Source organism: Artemia sp. Qi Xiang Cuo, chromosome 6 (assembly GCF_049724085.1).
Source record: "Artemia sp. Qi Xiang Cuo chromosome 6, ASM4972408v1, whole genome shotgun sequence".
Classification (NCBI taxonomy): domain Eukaryota; kingdom Metazoa; phylum Arthropoda; class Branchiopoda; order Anostraca; family Artemiidae; genus Artemia; species Artemia sp. Qi Xiang Cuo.
Window position 1 is genome coordinate 32,646,694 of NC_142799.1, and position 13,915 is coordinate 32,660,608.

A 13,915-nucleotide genomic window follows, 5' to 3' on the forward strand; every position below is an offset into this window, starting at 1 on the left:
AAATCCAAATTTGTAAAACCTTCAATTTTCTCCTTAAATCCCCACATCTAGAATAAAACAGTTTTACAAATTCTATTTTGAGACGTTTACCTTAAGAATACGAACATAACAAACTTGGATATCAGATTTACAAAGCAGGAGTCCCGAACTTGAAACATCCTTACGTCTATTGCTTATTGAAGAAAACCTTACCTATGTTCAAACGATCAACTCAAAACTAAAACTTATTTATTCCTAAGGTAGAATTTACTAAGAGACATTCATTGACGATGTTAGACATTTGTAGGTTGGCTCGTTGGGTCTAATGGTCAGCGGTTATTAATGTTAGCCCTTCTTCTTTTTTGTAAAGGGGAACCATGATGGATTTCGCAAATGGTTTCAGGAAATAGCCACTTTCTTAGATGCTTGCGACAACTTTGTGGTAAAATCTACTATTTTCTCGGTATTAAGCTTCAGCAACTCAGGATCAGCTTTAGCAACAAGATTGAATGCCATCTGGACCAAGAGCTTAATTTAACTCAATCGATTTGATTTCAAATCATAAAACTCATTTTTAGCAGAAATCGGGGTACTGTTATTATATAGCCCCGACCACTCAAGTTGTTCATCCCGTGACATATTATGAGGTTTTTTTTTTAGTTTCTTTCAGCTTTTGAGACAAAACAAAGAGAAGAGACAGAATAGATAGAAAATATATAATTTGGGCTATATATTTGCACATTAGGTGGTGGAGCATTTGGACAGTGTGAAGTTAGAAAACAATTCTTACTTAATAATATTCAGAATAATAGTACCGATACCATTAAGCATTCAGACCCGCTATACTTTACCCCCACTCCCCTCTAATGTACAAATATATAGCCCAAATTTGTTTCAAAAGTATTATATTTTTATCATACTTAGGTATATTTCGTTAGGATTGAGCGTCGTAACAGGTTCTACTTAGACAAAAATATTAGGTCGGGACTATATCATACAAGTACCGAAATCAGATATTGTAAAGCTTAGAGGTACATATGCTATTACGTTTGACACCCAATATGAAATGTTAAAGTGCAAAATTATTTTTTTATTTATTATACCTCATTCATAACAAAGGTGCCCCTAGGGACACATCGTTGTTCACTAGGGTCAAAACCATTCTGCATAACATAATCAACAAGGTGGAACCAAAAACCAAACTGTTTCACAACCTTAAAATGAATGATGCTATTCACACGCCCCTATATAAGCTACTTATTATTGTCTAGCAACTTTGGATCTTTCAAAAATGAGGTGTCCTCCATATTTAAATGACTCATCAAGAGGCAAAAAGTATGCAGCCAAACTGTGAAGAGGAGAAAAGTTTGACTGTCCTTCTTACTAGTTTTTAACGCGATTTACAACAATTTGCCTCTTTGGACGAATTATACATCTATCCTTCATTTTTACAATGTTTATTTTAGACAAAATTTCTTTTACATTGTATTGAAAGTAGAACAAATAAGTGCCCAAAATTTTCCAAAATTAGCCAACTATCAATTCGTGAAAATCTCTTAGTTTCAGTCCCCTTGCTCAACTAATTTCTTTAAAATATTAAATTAAGTTTGTTCGACTAGTGATTTGTTTACCCTAGGCACCCACAACGAGATTTATTCTGAATAAGTTTTGTTTGTATTCATTTTATCAAAATGGTTTGTTTTATAAGATTTAACCTTCGACATTTGCCAGAGAATTGATTATTGTATTTAGATAGAACATCAAACAGCAAATTAGACCATATATTTCTTAACAGAGACTTTAATCGTCGTGCACATATTTATACTAAAAATATATGCACCTTATGAACCTCAAGAACACATGAAAAAAACTTTAACCAAGTTGTCATTTAAAGTTCGGTGTCCTTTGGAGTGAGAAGGATGGATTTAAATGCTTCTGAAGACTGAAGCGCGGGCTGAGCAGCAGTGCCCTGAAGCGCGTATATCAGGAGAAGTATCAAAAAATGAATAAAATAAACTGTAGGTTTCAGGAGGAGGTAGTATTTTTGGCCCTACATCACAAAATTGTTGTTCTAAGAAAATTAATTAAAACAACCTTTTTCCACAAAATAGAATTTTTCAAAAAAAGTAAAAAACTCCATTAAACCTAAAGTGAACAAAAATAGAAACAAATAATCTACCAAGCATGCAACTACCGCAATTCAGTATCAATAAATAAATGAAACCCATAACAAACAGAAATTAAACTAAATAATATATTCATGCTCAAAACGAGCAGAAATTAATATGAGTAGGGTTTTAAACCCCTACGGTAAAGAGGTAAAGATTAGTCAAATATTACTTATAAATTCTACTGTAGCCACTAATCCTCTCCTGTATTTTTATCAATTATATTTACTCAAGTATATATATATATATATATATATATATATATATATATATATATATATATATATATATATATATATATATATATATATATATATATATATATATATATATATATATATATATATATATATATATATATATATATATATATATATATATATATATATATATATATATATATATATATATATATATATATATATATATATATATATATATATATATATATATATATATATATATATATATATATATATATATATATATATATATATATATATATATATATATATATATATATATATATATATATATATATGTATATATATGTATATATATGTATATATATATATATATATATGTATATATATGTATATATATATATGTATATATATATATGTATATATATATATATATATATATATATATATATATATATATATATATATATATATATATATATATATATATATATATATATATATATATATATATATATATATATATTGAAAAAGTATTGATTATCTTCCGCTGAGTAAACCCAAGTTTTCCCATATGAAGTAACTTTAAGGGGCATGTTAATTTTTTAATATAATTTTAATAAAACACGTTACAGTCAGCATAACTAAAATAAAACATTCCAGTGTTCGAACCTTTTTAATAGTCAAAAGTGATTGGAGGGCAACTAACACCCCTCTCACGCCCACCATTTCCCTAAAATATCCAATCAAAATTTTGAGATAAGACATTTTGTTCAACGTAGTTGAAAGTTCTGGAAATTAGGTATTCGCCAGCGTTGTCGTAGAAACTTCAAAAGGTATTCATTCAATTGGGAATTGAGAGGGCTAGTGCCCGTATTAATAGTCAAAAGCGATCGGAGGGGGAATGCCTCCCCCCCTATGACCATCATTTCCCCAAACACTCCGATCAATATTTTGATATAGCCATTTTGTTGAATGCAGTTGAAGGGTCCAGAAATTATGTTTTTGAGTGTGACAACCCCTTCACAGCGCTCAGGGCTAAGGTTGTAAGTTATGCCCAGGGGGCATATAATGATTTTTAAACAAATAGTGTTGTCGTAAAAACTTCAAAAAGGGCTCTTTCAATTGAAAATGAGACGGCTATTATCCTTTTTAATAGTCGAAAGTAAACGGAGGGAGAATCGCCCCCCACGCCCATCATTTCCCCAAACATTTTCGATCAACATTTTGATATGGCCATTCTGTTGAACGTAGTTGAAAGGTCTGTAGTTTATGTCTTTGGGGATGACAACCCTCCCCCAATAGCCCTTAGGACAAACGTCGTAATTAATACCCTTCGGGCATATAAGATTTTTATAGAAAGTTTTGTCATAGAAGCTTCAAAAAGGGTTTATTCGATTGGAAATTGAAAGGACTAGTGCCCCCCACGCCTATCATTTCCCCATACACTTCTAATCAAAATTTTGATATAGCCATTTTATTAAGCCAATCAGTAAAGTCTGAAAATTATGCCTTTGAGGATAACAAATCCCCCCAGCCCTCAGGGCAAGGGTTGCAAGTTAAGCCCTAGAGACATATCGGGTTTGACTCTTTTTAAGAGTCAGAGATCAAAGGGCAGCTACCCCCTCCCCCCTACACACACGTCGTATTGTCCCGAAATAAGACTAACAGAAATTTTGAAATAGTCATTCGATTCAAAATAGTCTAAATATCATATAACATGGCTTTTGGGGTTGAAACAAACCCCAGAGATTAGGGGTAAGAGTTGTAAGTTATGTACAGGGGGGTATTTAAGGTTTTTATGGAAGGGATGGTTGTTTAACTTCAGAAGAGGCTCAGTCTTTCTCCCAGAAAAGACTATATCAGTACAAAACGAACAGAAATAAATCAAAAAAACTTTTTGCACAAAAAAAGTTTTTCAAAAAAAAGTAAAGAACTCCATTAAACCAAAAATGAACAAAAGCCCTTCCTGACTCTTAAAAAGAGCACTAGAGCGTCTGATTACCAATCAAATGAGGCCCCTCCGAAGTTTATATGACCATGCTTTCTATAAAAACCTTATATGCCCCCAGGGCATAACTTACAACCCTTGCCCTGAGTGCTGGGTGGATTTGTTATCTTCAAAGATATAATTTTCAGACTTTTTCAAATACGTTGAACAAAATGGCTATCTCAAAATTTTGATTGGAAGTGTTTGGGTAAATGATGGGCGTGGGCGGCATTTGCCCTCTGATCACTTTCGACAAATAAAAAAGGCACTAGTCCTCTCAATTTCAAATCGAGTGAGCCCGTTTTGAAGCTTCTACGACAAAACTCAATAGGAACCACATATGCCCCAAGGGCATAACTTACTACCCTTGTCCCGAGGGCTATGGGGGGAGGGTTATCATCCTCAAAGACATAATTTCCAGACCTTTCAACTACGTTGAACAAAATGGCCATATAAAAATTTTGATCGTAAATGTTTGGGGAAATGATGGGCGTGGGGGGGGGGGGTATTATCCCTCTTATTTCTTTCGACTGTTAAAAAGGGCAGTAGCCCTCTCAATTTCCAACTACTTTGAAAAAATGGGTATCTCAAAATTTTGGATTGGATGTGTTTGGAGAAATGGTGGGTATGAGAGGGGAGTTAGATCCCCTCCAATTACTTTCTTTTATCAAAAAGTGCACTAGCTCTTTCAATTTCCAATCGAATGTGCCCTTTTTGAAGTTTCTACGACAACCCTTTCTATAAGAACCTTATATGCCCCCAGGGCATAACTTACAACTCAAGCCCTTAGGGCTGTGGGGGCACTAGCCCTTTCAATTTTCAATCGAATGAGCCCTTTTTGAAGTTTCTATTTCAACATTTTATATAAAAACCTTATATGCCCCGAGGGCATAACTTAAAACCCTTGCCCTGGGGGTTGTCATCCTCAAAAACCTAATTTCATAGACTTTAAAGTACGTTGAACAAAATGGTTATCTCAAAATATTGATTGGATGTGTTTGGGGAAATGGTGGGTGTGAGAGGGGGGTAGTTGCCCTCAAATCAGTTTTGACTATTAAAAAGGGCACTAGCCCTTTCAATTTCCAATCGAATGAGCCCTTTTTGAAGTTTCTACAACAACGCTATCTATAACAACCTTATATGCCCGCAGGGCATAAATTACAACCCTTGTCTTGAGGGGGTTTGTCATCCTCAAAAACATAATTTCCAGAGCTTTCAACTACGTTGAACAAAATGGCTATCTCAAAATTTTGATTGGATGTGTTTGGGGAAATGGTGGGCGTGAGAGGGGGGTTTGTTGCCCTCTTATCACTTTCGACTATTAAAAAGGGCACTAGCCCTTTCAATTTCCAATCAAATGAGCCCTTTTTGAAGTTTCTACGACAACATTTTCTCTAAAAACTTTTTATGCCCCCAGGTCAACCCTTGCCCTGAGGCTCTGAGGGGTTTATCATCCTCAAAGACCTAATTTACAGAACTTTCAACTACATTGAACAAAATGGCTATCTCAAAGTTTTGATTGGATGTGTTTGGGGAAATGGTGGGCGTAAGAGTAGGGTTAATTGCCGTACAATCACTTTCGACTGTTAAAAAGGGTACAAGCCCTTCCAGTTTCCAATCGAATGAGCCCTTTTCGAAGTTTCTACGACAACTCCTTCGATACGAAGTGCCCTGGTCTAAAAGGAAGAAACAAATAAATAATAGATTGTACCAACATCGTTCTTTACTTAGGCAGCGCTATTGCGATGTCTATGAAAAATGCACCTTGCTGTGGCACGATCTCTTTCTTTACTTATAAAGGTTCCGTTCAAACGAGTCCTCTCCCAAATCTCTACGATCACTAGTTCAGTACGATCAACCCTGTAGAAAAAAAAGATACCAGTTCTACCCATGCACAGGGGCGTCATTGGGGAGGGGGTGGCAAGGGGGCAGCTGCCCCCAATACTTTGGAGAAGAAAATTATTATATAGCCCATATCCCTTGACTATCTGGCTATGGACCCCTCTTGCCCCACCCCAAATAAAAATGCTGGAGCTACGCGCCTGTCCATGCAAGAATATAATTTTCCTTGCTGCTCAAGGCGGGGGACTGTAAACCGCCAGATAAGGGTTTTTAACAACATCGATTTCAGTGGTGTACTCCTGTTCCAAGTTAGTGACATTTTTGAGGGGTTTCAGACTCTATAGAATTCTTAAAGAAAAGCCTTCTTATAACTATAAATTACTATTTTGTTTAATCCGAAGGAAAATTACTATTTTCAAAATAGCATTGCCGGGAAAAAGTCATAAGATAATTTCCTTTAAAAAAAACTTTTTAAATTGTATCTAAACTGTATCTATTGGTCATAGCTCAGTCTTTATAAGATTTGAGCTACTAGCGTAACCATGATTAGTTTTCAAAGACATAACTAAAAACGGACTGAATAGACAAGCGGTTATAATTCCCAACGAGACATTAGAAACCCTCCATGGAAAGCGAGATAGGAGAACACATCACTAAAGGCCTCTCCCGGGTATCCAATCACTTATGAAAAGTGAAATACGCTCTTTGGTATAGGAAACGACAATATGAACTTGGAAAACTGTCACACGAAATAAGAGCATAACTCGCTCCCCACCGAAATTAACTTGGAGGCCCTCTTTTTGTAAACTAATAAACCCTCTAAATTGAGTACCGAATACCAGGCCTGATTCAACAATGAAATGATCCAACAAATGAATCATTTTTATGCGAAGGGAAATTGTTCATTGTAACATGTTGATGGATTTGCAAAGATGGCATCATAGCTGATACATTCAAGTTGGTTTTCTAACTATCATGAAACAGTTTGCTTTCAGAATTCAAAGATTTCGATCATCTTAGACAGAAAATCGATTTGAGCAGTTAATTAGGAATAGTTTTTCATTTATATTCAAAGCTGTTAATTAGACAGGCAATGGAGCACAAAACTACTAGCTCCTCTACTTCCATACTTTTGATCATATGAGCATGACCTATTTTGGCTTTCTATATAAAAGATTAATTACAAATTTGGTTTGTTCCTCAAGTGTTAACGCCTTTATCGTGTCCAGATTAACAACTCATGATGATTGCAATACTTTCCCTTTCCGTAATGAAAATCAGTTTCGTCAAGGAAGGTATTAACAAGTTTCTCTTTGCTTAGCAGATCAACGAACCTCCCGTAATCTATAAAGGTGATGGCACACAAATTCCAAGCTTTTCAAAGTTTAATGCAACAATAACAGATGTTTCAGTGCTTTGCCAACATGACAAAAAGAGAAGCTATTTTATGAATTTTAAAATGTCGGAAGACAAAGATCAATACTATTTTATGTAATTGACAAAAAAATCTTTATGATAATGAACGTTATTTATGCCAAAAAGGTTGGATTAATAAACTATTTAATGTTGTCGTCAAGTGATGTTCTACAAAGTCTTGTGATAAGAGAGGAACACAGTTGTCTAAACCGTATTAAATCATTCTTAGATAAGCAAATTAAAGAAACTTTGTCTCAAACAAAAAAAGCCAAAAATAGTGATTCAGCATCTTCTTTTGGGTTAAAAATATTCATTGACAAAACCAAATTACAAGTCTAAATTGGTAACATGGCTGTATTTAAAAAAAAACTTTAAACGCATCAAAAATATATTCGTATTCCATTTTTGTTACGTTTTTTTACGAATCGGGCAAACATTTCGGGGGGGGGGGGGTGTCAAACCCTTTAACCTTAGTATGGATTAAAACGAAGATTGGAACACTACTTGTCGTATGGTGCCTTACGTAGAATTTACTTTGTTCTAATCCATTATCATACGCACCACAATATTGTTATTTATCGACACTCAGAAAACATGTTAAACCAGTACAAATTTTACAAAATAAAGCACTAAGAATCCTGACATGTTTATCCCGTCACCGGTTCCACTTCCAAATAGGTTTTCAACAGAATCTTTAAAAGCACATTTAAACATGCTGTTAATTTCCCAACTGTTTACTCTTAAGGTATTATTTTCAATAGAAGCAAAAAATGAAGAAATAGCCTATTTATCTGGGTCTGAATTTACTTTCCCAGACATAAGCTGCAATTGATAATGCCCGACAATAGATAAATTTTCTATATCGGGAGGCATCGCAATGAGGGATCAAAATTGATTCGGAATGTATGGATGGCTCGGAGTTGGGAAGCTAATATGGACTACGACGGGAGATTTAATTTAAAACCAAATCCTATTTTTTTTATTTACACTTTATTCGATTCAAAATTATCTTCCGTTTTTGTAATTATCAAGCCTTGGGAACATTCTGAGCTATTCTTTCTTTTTTATAGTAGATCAATATGATCTGGGTCTAGTTTTTTCATCAGCCTGCAATAATTAATGCTAATAAATTATTACATTTCGCATAATTTATAGTAGTACAAGTGTAGGCCTATTGTTCTTTCAGGCAACCCCTTCTTTGTCATCGCTGTAATTATTTTATTTTTACCTAGTCCTTGTTTTTCGAGCTTTAGAGAGAGAATTATGTTCTGAATACAATCTCTGACTTTAAACTTTCCAGCAACTCAAGATGCTTCTTCACATGAAATCAGGCTTCTACTGACCCAGACTTTGGTCTTTGCAAAAATGGTCCGGACGGGGTCACATACTGTCAAGGGCACCAATTGGAGCAAAGCGGAGCAACTGACGCCCTTAAATTTTGAAAAGTACGTTTTTTGGTATCTTCACTAAAAACAAATATATTTTTGAGAATTGGCACCATGAACCATAGTAACCGGAACAGACTTGTTGAATTTGCAGGGAAACCCCCTTTAAAAAGAGACTAGGTGTAAACAGGTAACGTAACAAAAATCTATAATAGTACTACGACATTGGGGAAGAAGCTGTCGCAAGTATTTAGGCCCATTTTTGGTTTTTGGGTTAAGTTACATTCTGTGAGCCGTGTTCCACAGTACCCGAGCTAAATCCAACTCTAGGTTGGAGCCTGAGCAGCAGTGTTAGTCTCAGGCGGCTTGCTACTGCAATAGCTTGTTAGTAGTAGTGGTCCCCAATTAAAGGGTTCTCAAAACGGCAAAGTATATGTTTGCATTTTTCGTAAACCTATTTTGGAGAATGTTGGCTAGGCAGTCTTGTAAAATTTTAAATAAGAAGCAATTTCTAAAATAACAAGATTCTCGGTAAAAAGCCTAAGCAAAAATCAAGTGGAGTTGTCAAAAGTTGATAGTTGAAAACTAACCAGAGCTTTACAAAAGAACAAAATTTGATTTTTAAGCAAAGCATAGCCTATTGAAAATACCTCTGACATAAATCATAGACAAACACCTTCACTATAGTACTATCGAATAAGGAGGGGGGGGGGGGGGGTAGTGGTCCCCAATTAAAGGGTTCTCAAAACGGCAAAGTATATGTTTGCATTTTTCGTAAACCTATTTTGGAGAATGTTGGCTAGGCAGTCTTGTAAAATTTTAAATATGAAGCAATTTCTAAAATAACAAGATTCTCGGTAAAAAGCCTAAGCAGAAATCAAGTGGAGTTGTCAAAAGTTGATAGTTGAAAACTAACCAGAGCTTTACAAAAGAGCAAAATTTAATTTTTAAGCAAAGCATAGCCTACTGAAAATACCTCTGACAAAAATCATAGACAAACACCTTCACTACAGTACTATCGAATAAGGGGGGGGGGGGGGGTGCTTCATAAGTATGACAAACAAATCAATAAACTAAACAGTCACAATTCTTAGTGTTGTTACAGTCTTGTTTGTAGTTATATATGACGAGTTGTATGTGTACATTCGGTTTGCTTGCCGAATTGTACAGAGCTGTATTTATATATTTCTATGTATATACATCTTTATTGAAAGGAATATTCTGCGTTGTGTTAAACCTCATTCACAATGAGATATTACTAACACTGAGGTTTAGCTAGAGCTAAATTGAGCAAATACTAACTTTTCATAGAATTTTTCAGAAAATTCTAGGATAAATCTGACCGGTTCATATGAGCGATAACTAAACCTCGGTATTGGTAATCTTATTGTGAATGGGCCCTTATTCATGAATATGACTGTTTATGCAAGCCTATAAGCAGCAATTTATTTAGGGATCAGGGGAAAAGACAAATACGAGAAAACAAAACAATAGAAACACAGGTGACTCGTACAATATATTTTCATTTTCAAAATACAAAAAATATTTTTTCTTTATTTTAAACCTTTTGAGGATCTGGGACGGAACTTCGTTTGGTGTGTCCTCATACTTATTTTATTTGAGGGTAGCTGGTGATAAATGCTAGAATTAAGTTGCCTCCATATTGAATCAGATGTCTATTTTTTATAGCAAACGAAAAGAGCATGGATAATTGGGTGCAAACCAAGAAGGATAGCCCCTTATCGTCACTCCCAATTACGACTTTATCCTTGGACATAGCCAATAAACCTTTCAGATATCTCACTCGACCGTATATCTAATGAAGGTAATCGATAGACAACTGTTTCTCTTATAGGCACATCACTTCGTCAACTCCCTATGGGGAAAGAAACCTCTTTCGTCCACTTTTCTTGTTAACAATTTCTTCCATGGTTATACATACATTTATTGCAACAATTTCAATTTTGAACATGAGTGGCATTAGGCCTAGGTGGAATATTTTAAAAGTGGAGAGAAAAGTTTTCCGACAAGTCCTTATGCTAATAACCTACAAGCTACAACTACTCCTTGCCTATCTTGATTGGTCAGTTGTTTAACATAGACATATAGAAAAAACATAAATTTAAGCGTCCAAGCTACGGATAATTTCAAAAATACAGTTTAGAAAATAAACCCCGTTATTTTCTTTTTATGCTTTACCTTTCAAAACATATATTACCTTTCGAGCAAAGAGCACGGGTTACAATCAAGAGGTACAGACATTGTGGTGTTTTACAATTTTCCAGTATATCTATCACACGTTATAAACTGGGACGGGACTACAAACATTGATAGGGATTTTGATTGAATTTTAACGGTGGTGAATATGAGTAGGAACTATTTGCATGGATAAAAAGAAAGACGGACTAGAAACCAAAATGAAGGACATCCGATATTACAATCCACTGCTTCTTGTTTTGTGGGAGTCGAATCTTAGAAGAAGACAGGGAAATTGTCTGGATTAACATAGATTAGTTTTATTGAAACCTTTAAGTAGGTTACTATTGTTTTATTGTGAAAACCAACTAACCTTGTTCACACAGTGAAATTTCCTCATTCCTAAAAAGTAATATGTATTCTATTCTACAATAACTTAATCCTTACGGAATTTAAGTTGTATAGTAAAACAGAATTTTACTGTACCAGGAACTTGGCTCAGGAAACAAAACTGAAGCCTGAAATTTTGCCCTGGGTATACCAACTTCTTTCAGCAAAAAAAATCCCTCTGTGCTTAGGCAAGGTCATAGATAGAAAATAATCAATGATCTTCACTAGCAGAACATACAAATCCAAAAGAAATATACGCAACAAAATTTAGAGGGCATTGCCTACTTTCGCAACCAGAGCTGGTGTTAGAATGAGCCTTGAATGTCACTGAATACATTGCAAACATCCACTTGTTTACTGTTTTAGTTAGATTCGCTGTCTTGAATAGCTTAAAAAAATCTTTTCTTGTCAATACCATATACTCGTTGATTTCAATTACAAAAATCTGAAAAATACACAAAAAAAAAAAAAAAAATAATAAGCTCATTACAGATATTGTAAATAAATAATTTCAGTCGCCAAAGTTCACCCAATTTTTACACAAGCTTTTATTATAAAGACCTCAGAAAAACGAAACTTGTGAACCATTAGGATCCAGACCCTGGCATCACAGGCCCGAAAAATCAACAAGTTGCAGTAAAAAAAAAACAAAAAACAAGGCAACGAAAAAAGAAGTCCTTGGAATCACTATTAGAAAATAATAGCGCATGAGAGAAAAATAAACAAATATATATATATATATATATATATATATATATATATATATATATATATATATATAACTCAAAAGGTATATCATACCTATACAGTGTTGCTATACACGTAGAATTGAAAAAAATGCTTACCTGTGTGACATTTCTTACACCAACTCGAAGTTTTTCATTCCAGCGGCCCAAGTTGGAGTCCATTCCATGAGGGATGGCAGTGACAGGAAGCACAGGGAAGATGTCGTCATAATTATTGGATGCGGCTTCGCCATTGTGGATGGGTTGGTCAAAAGCCTCAGATCCTGATGGTAAGTCCAGGGGATTGCCTGTCGTCATCAAACCGTTGGCAGTCGACTCCAAAACGTTAGGCGAAAGAACTGATTCCATGGCCGTGCCGTGTCGTTACAGTACTAATTAGAGGTAAAACAATAAGCTAACTTGAATATCTCCAATAATACAGATAATCAAATACAAAAGATAATGCGTTCAAAAGCTCAATTGATTCGCTCTTCTATTTCTAAAACGTTGCGTCAAATAACACCAAGGCCGTATCCAGGGGGGGGGGTTAAACCCCCTCCCAGCGAAATGTTTGTCTGACTCGGAAAAACGTAACAAAAATGTACATAAACAAATTTTTGTATGTGTTTTTTTTTGTGTAGACCCCCCCCCCCCAAAAAAAAAAATTTTGTAAAACCCACTCCGAAAAAAAAATCCTGGGTATGGCCTTGACTAACACATTCTCAATGCTCAGAAGCATCCGCAAAAGTTCCCTAAAAATGAAGACTATTGACCGCAAACAAATTTAGGCCACAAATAATAAGCTACTTCTTTTAAAGCAGCAATTATGACTAAGCAGATATAATAAATGTACTTAAACAAATTCTATATAATTAGATATGTTACAAGGAAAAAATATCTTCCATCATTATGTCGGATGCAAGTCAAATGGTTTAATCGGTCTAGCGATCCATTTATAAGGGAATAAAATAATTAAATTTTCTATAGCATTAATTAATTCATTTATTAGTAAAGTTGCAATTTTGCATAAATTTGTAATAAATTATGCAATTATACCAATTTTTGGCTGACGCCTTCAAGGTGTCACAATTTTCTTCTTATAATACTTAGCATAAATATGCAGTTTTAAAAATTAAACTTGAACTTAAAAAAAGATTTATGGGCACTAATATTTTAATTTGAATTACAAATAAAACCATGGGATATTGAGTATTATTGTGGATAAGAAAGTCAAATTACCTACACATAATTAGTTTCCGATTCTTAAAAATCACTAGATTGTTCAGCTGTATCCTAATTCGGAATGTTTACCTGAACCTTTTTCCAGAAACTTCACCATAATTTTAAACAGAATAAAATTTATGTATCACTAGCTTACCCGTCGCTCGTCACTGCGATCTCAAAAGAAAGGCAATTCAAGGAAAACTTCCCCTTGCATATTAATAGTGATTGTATTAATAAATTTAAAATTATATGAAAAATTCCCCCGGAAAATCCGCCTTCATTTGGGAATTTAGTCTATGAATCGAAAAATACGATAATACACTGAATCAATAAAAATGAACATCGATTTTTTTTCAAACGCAATGCTATCTGCAAAAGAGTTAATCCCAGATTGAAT

General features: G+C 34.3%; 1 protein-coding gene across 1 annotated transcript in view; it reads right to left on the reverse strand.

Moving 5' to 3' along the window:
- The window catches only part of Dp1 (satellite-binding protein 1 Dp1), an 80,231-nt gene that overhangs the window by 55,676 nt on the left and 10,640 nt on the right, over positions 1-13,915 (reverse strand). Inside the window, 1 exon segment of the mRNA XM_089090650.1 lies at positions 12,415-12,686. Within this exon segment, the coding sequence (XP_088946776.1) occupies positions 12,415-12,663 (249 nt within the window). The 5' untranslated portion in view covers positions 12,664-12,686.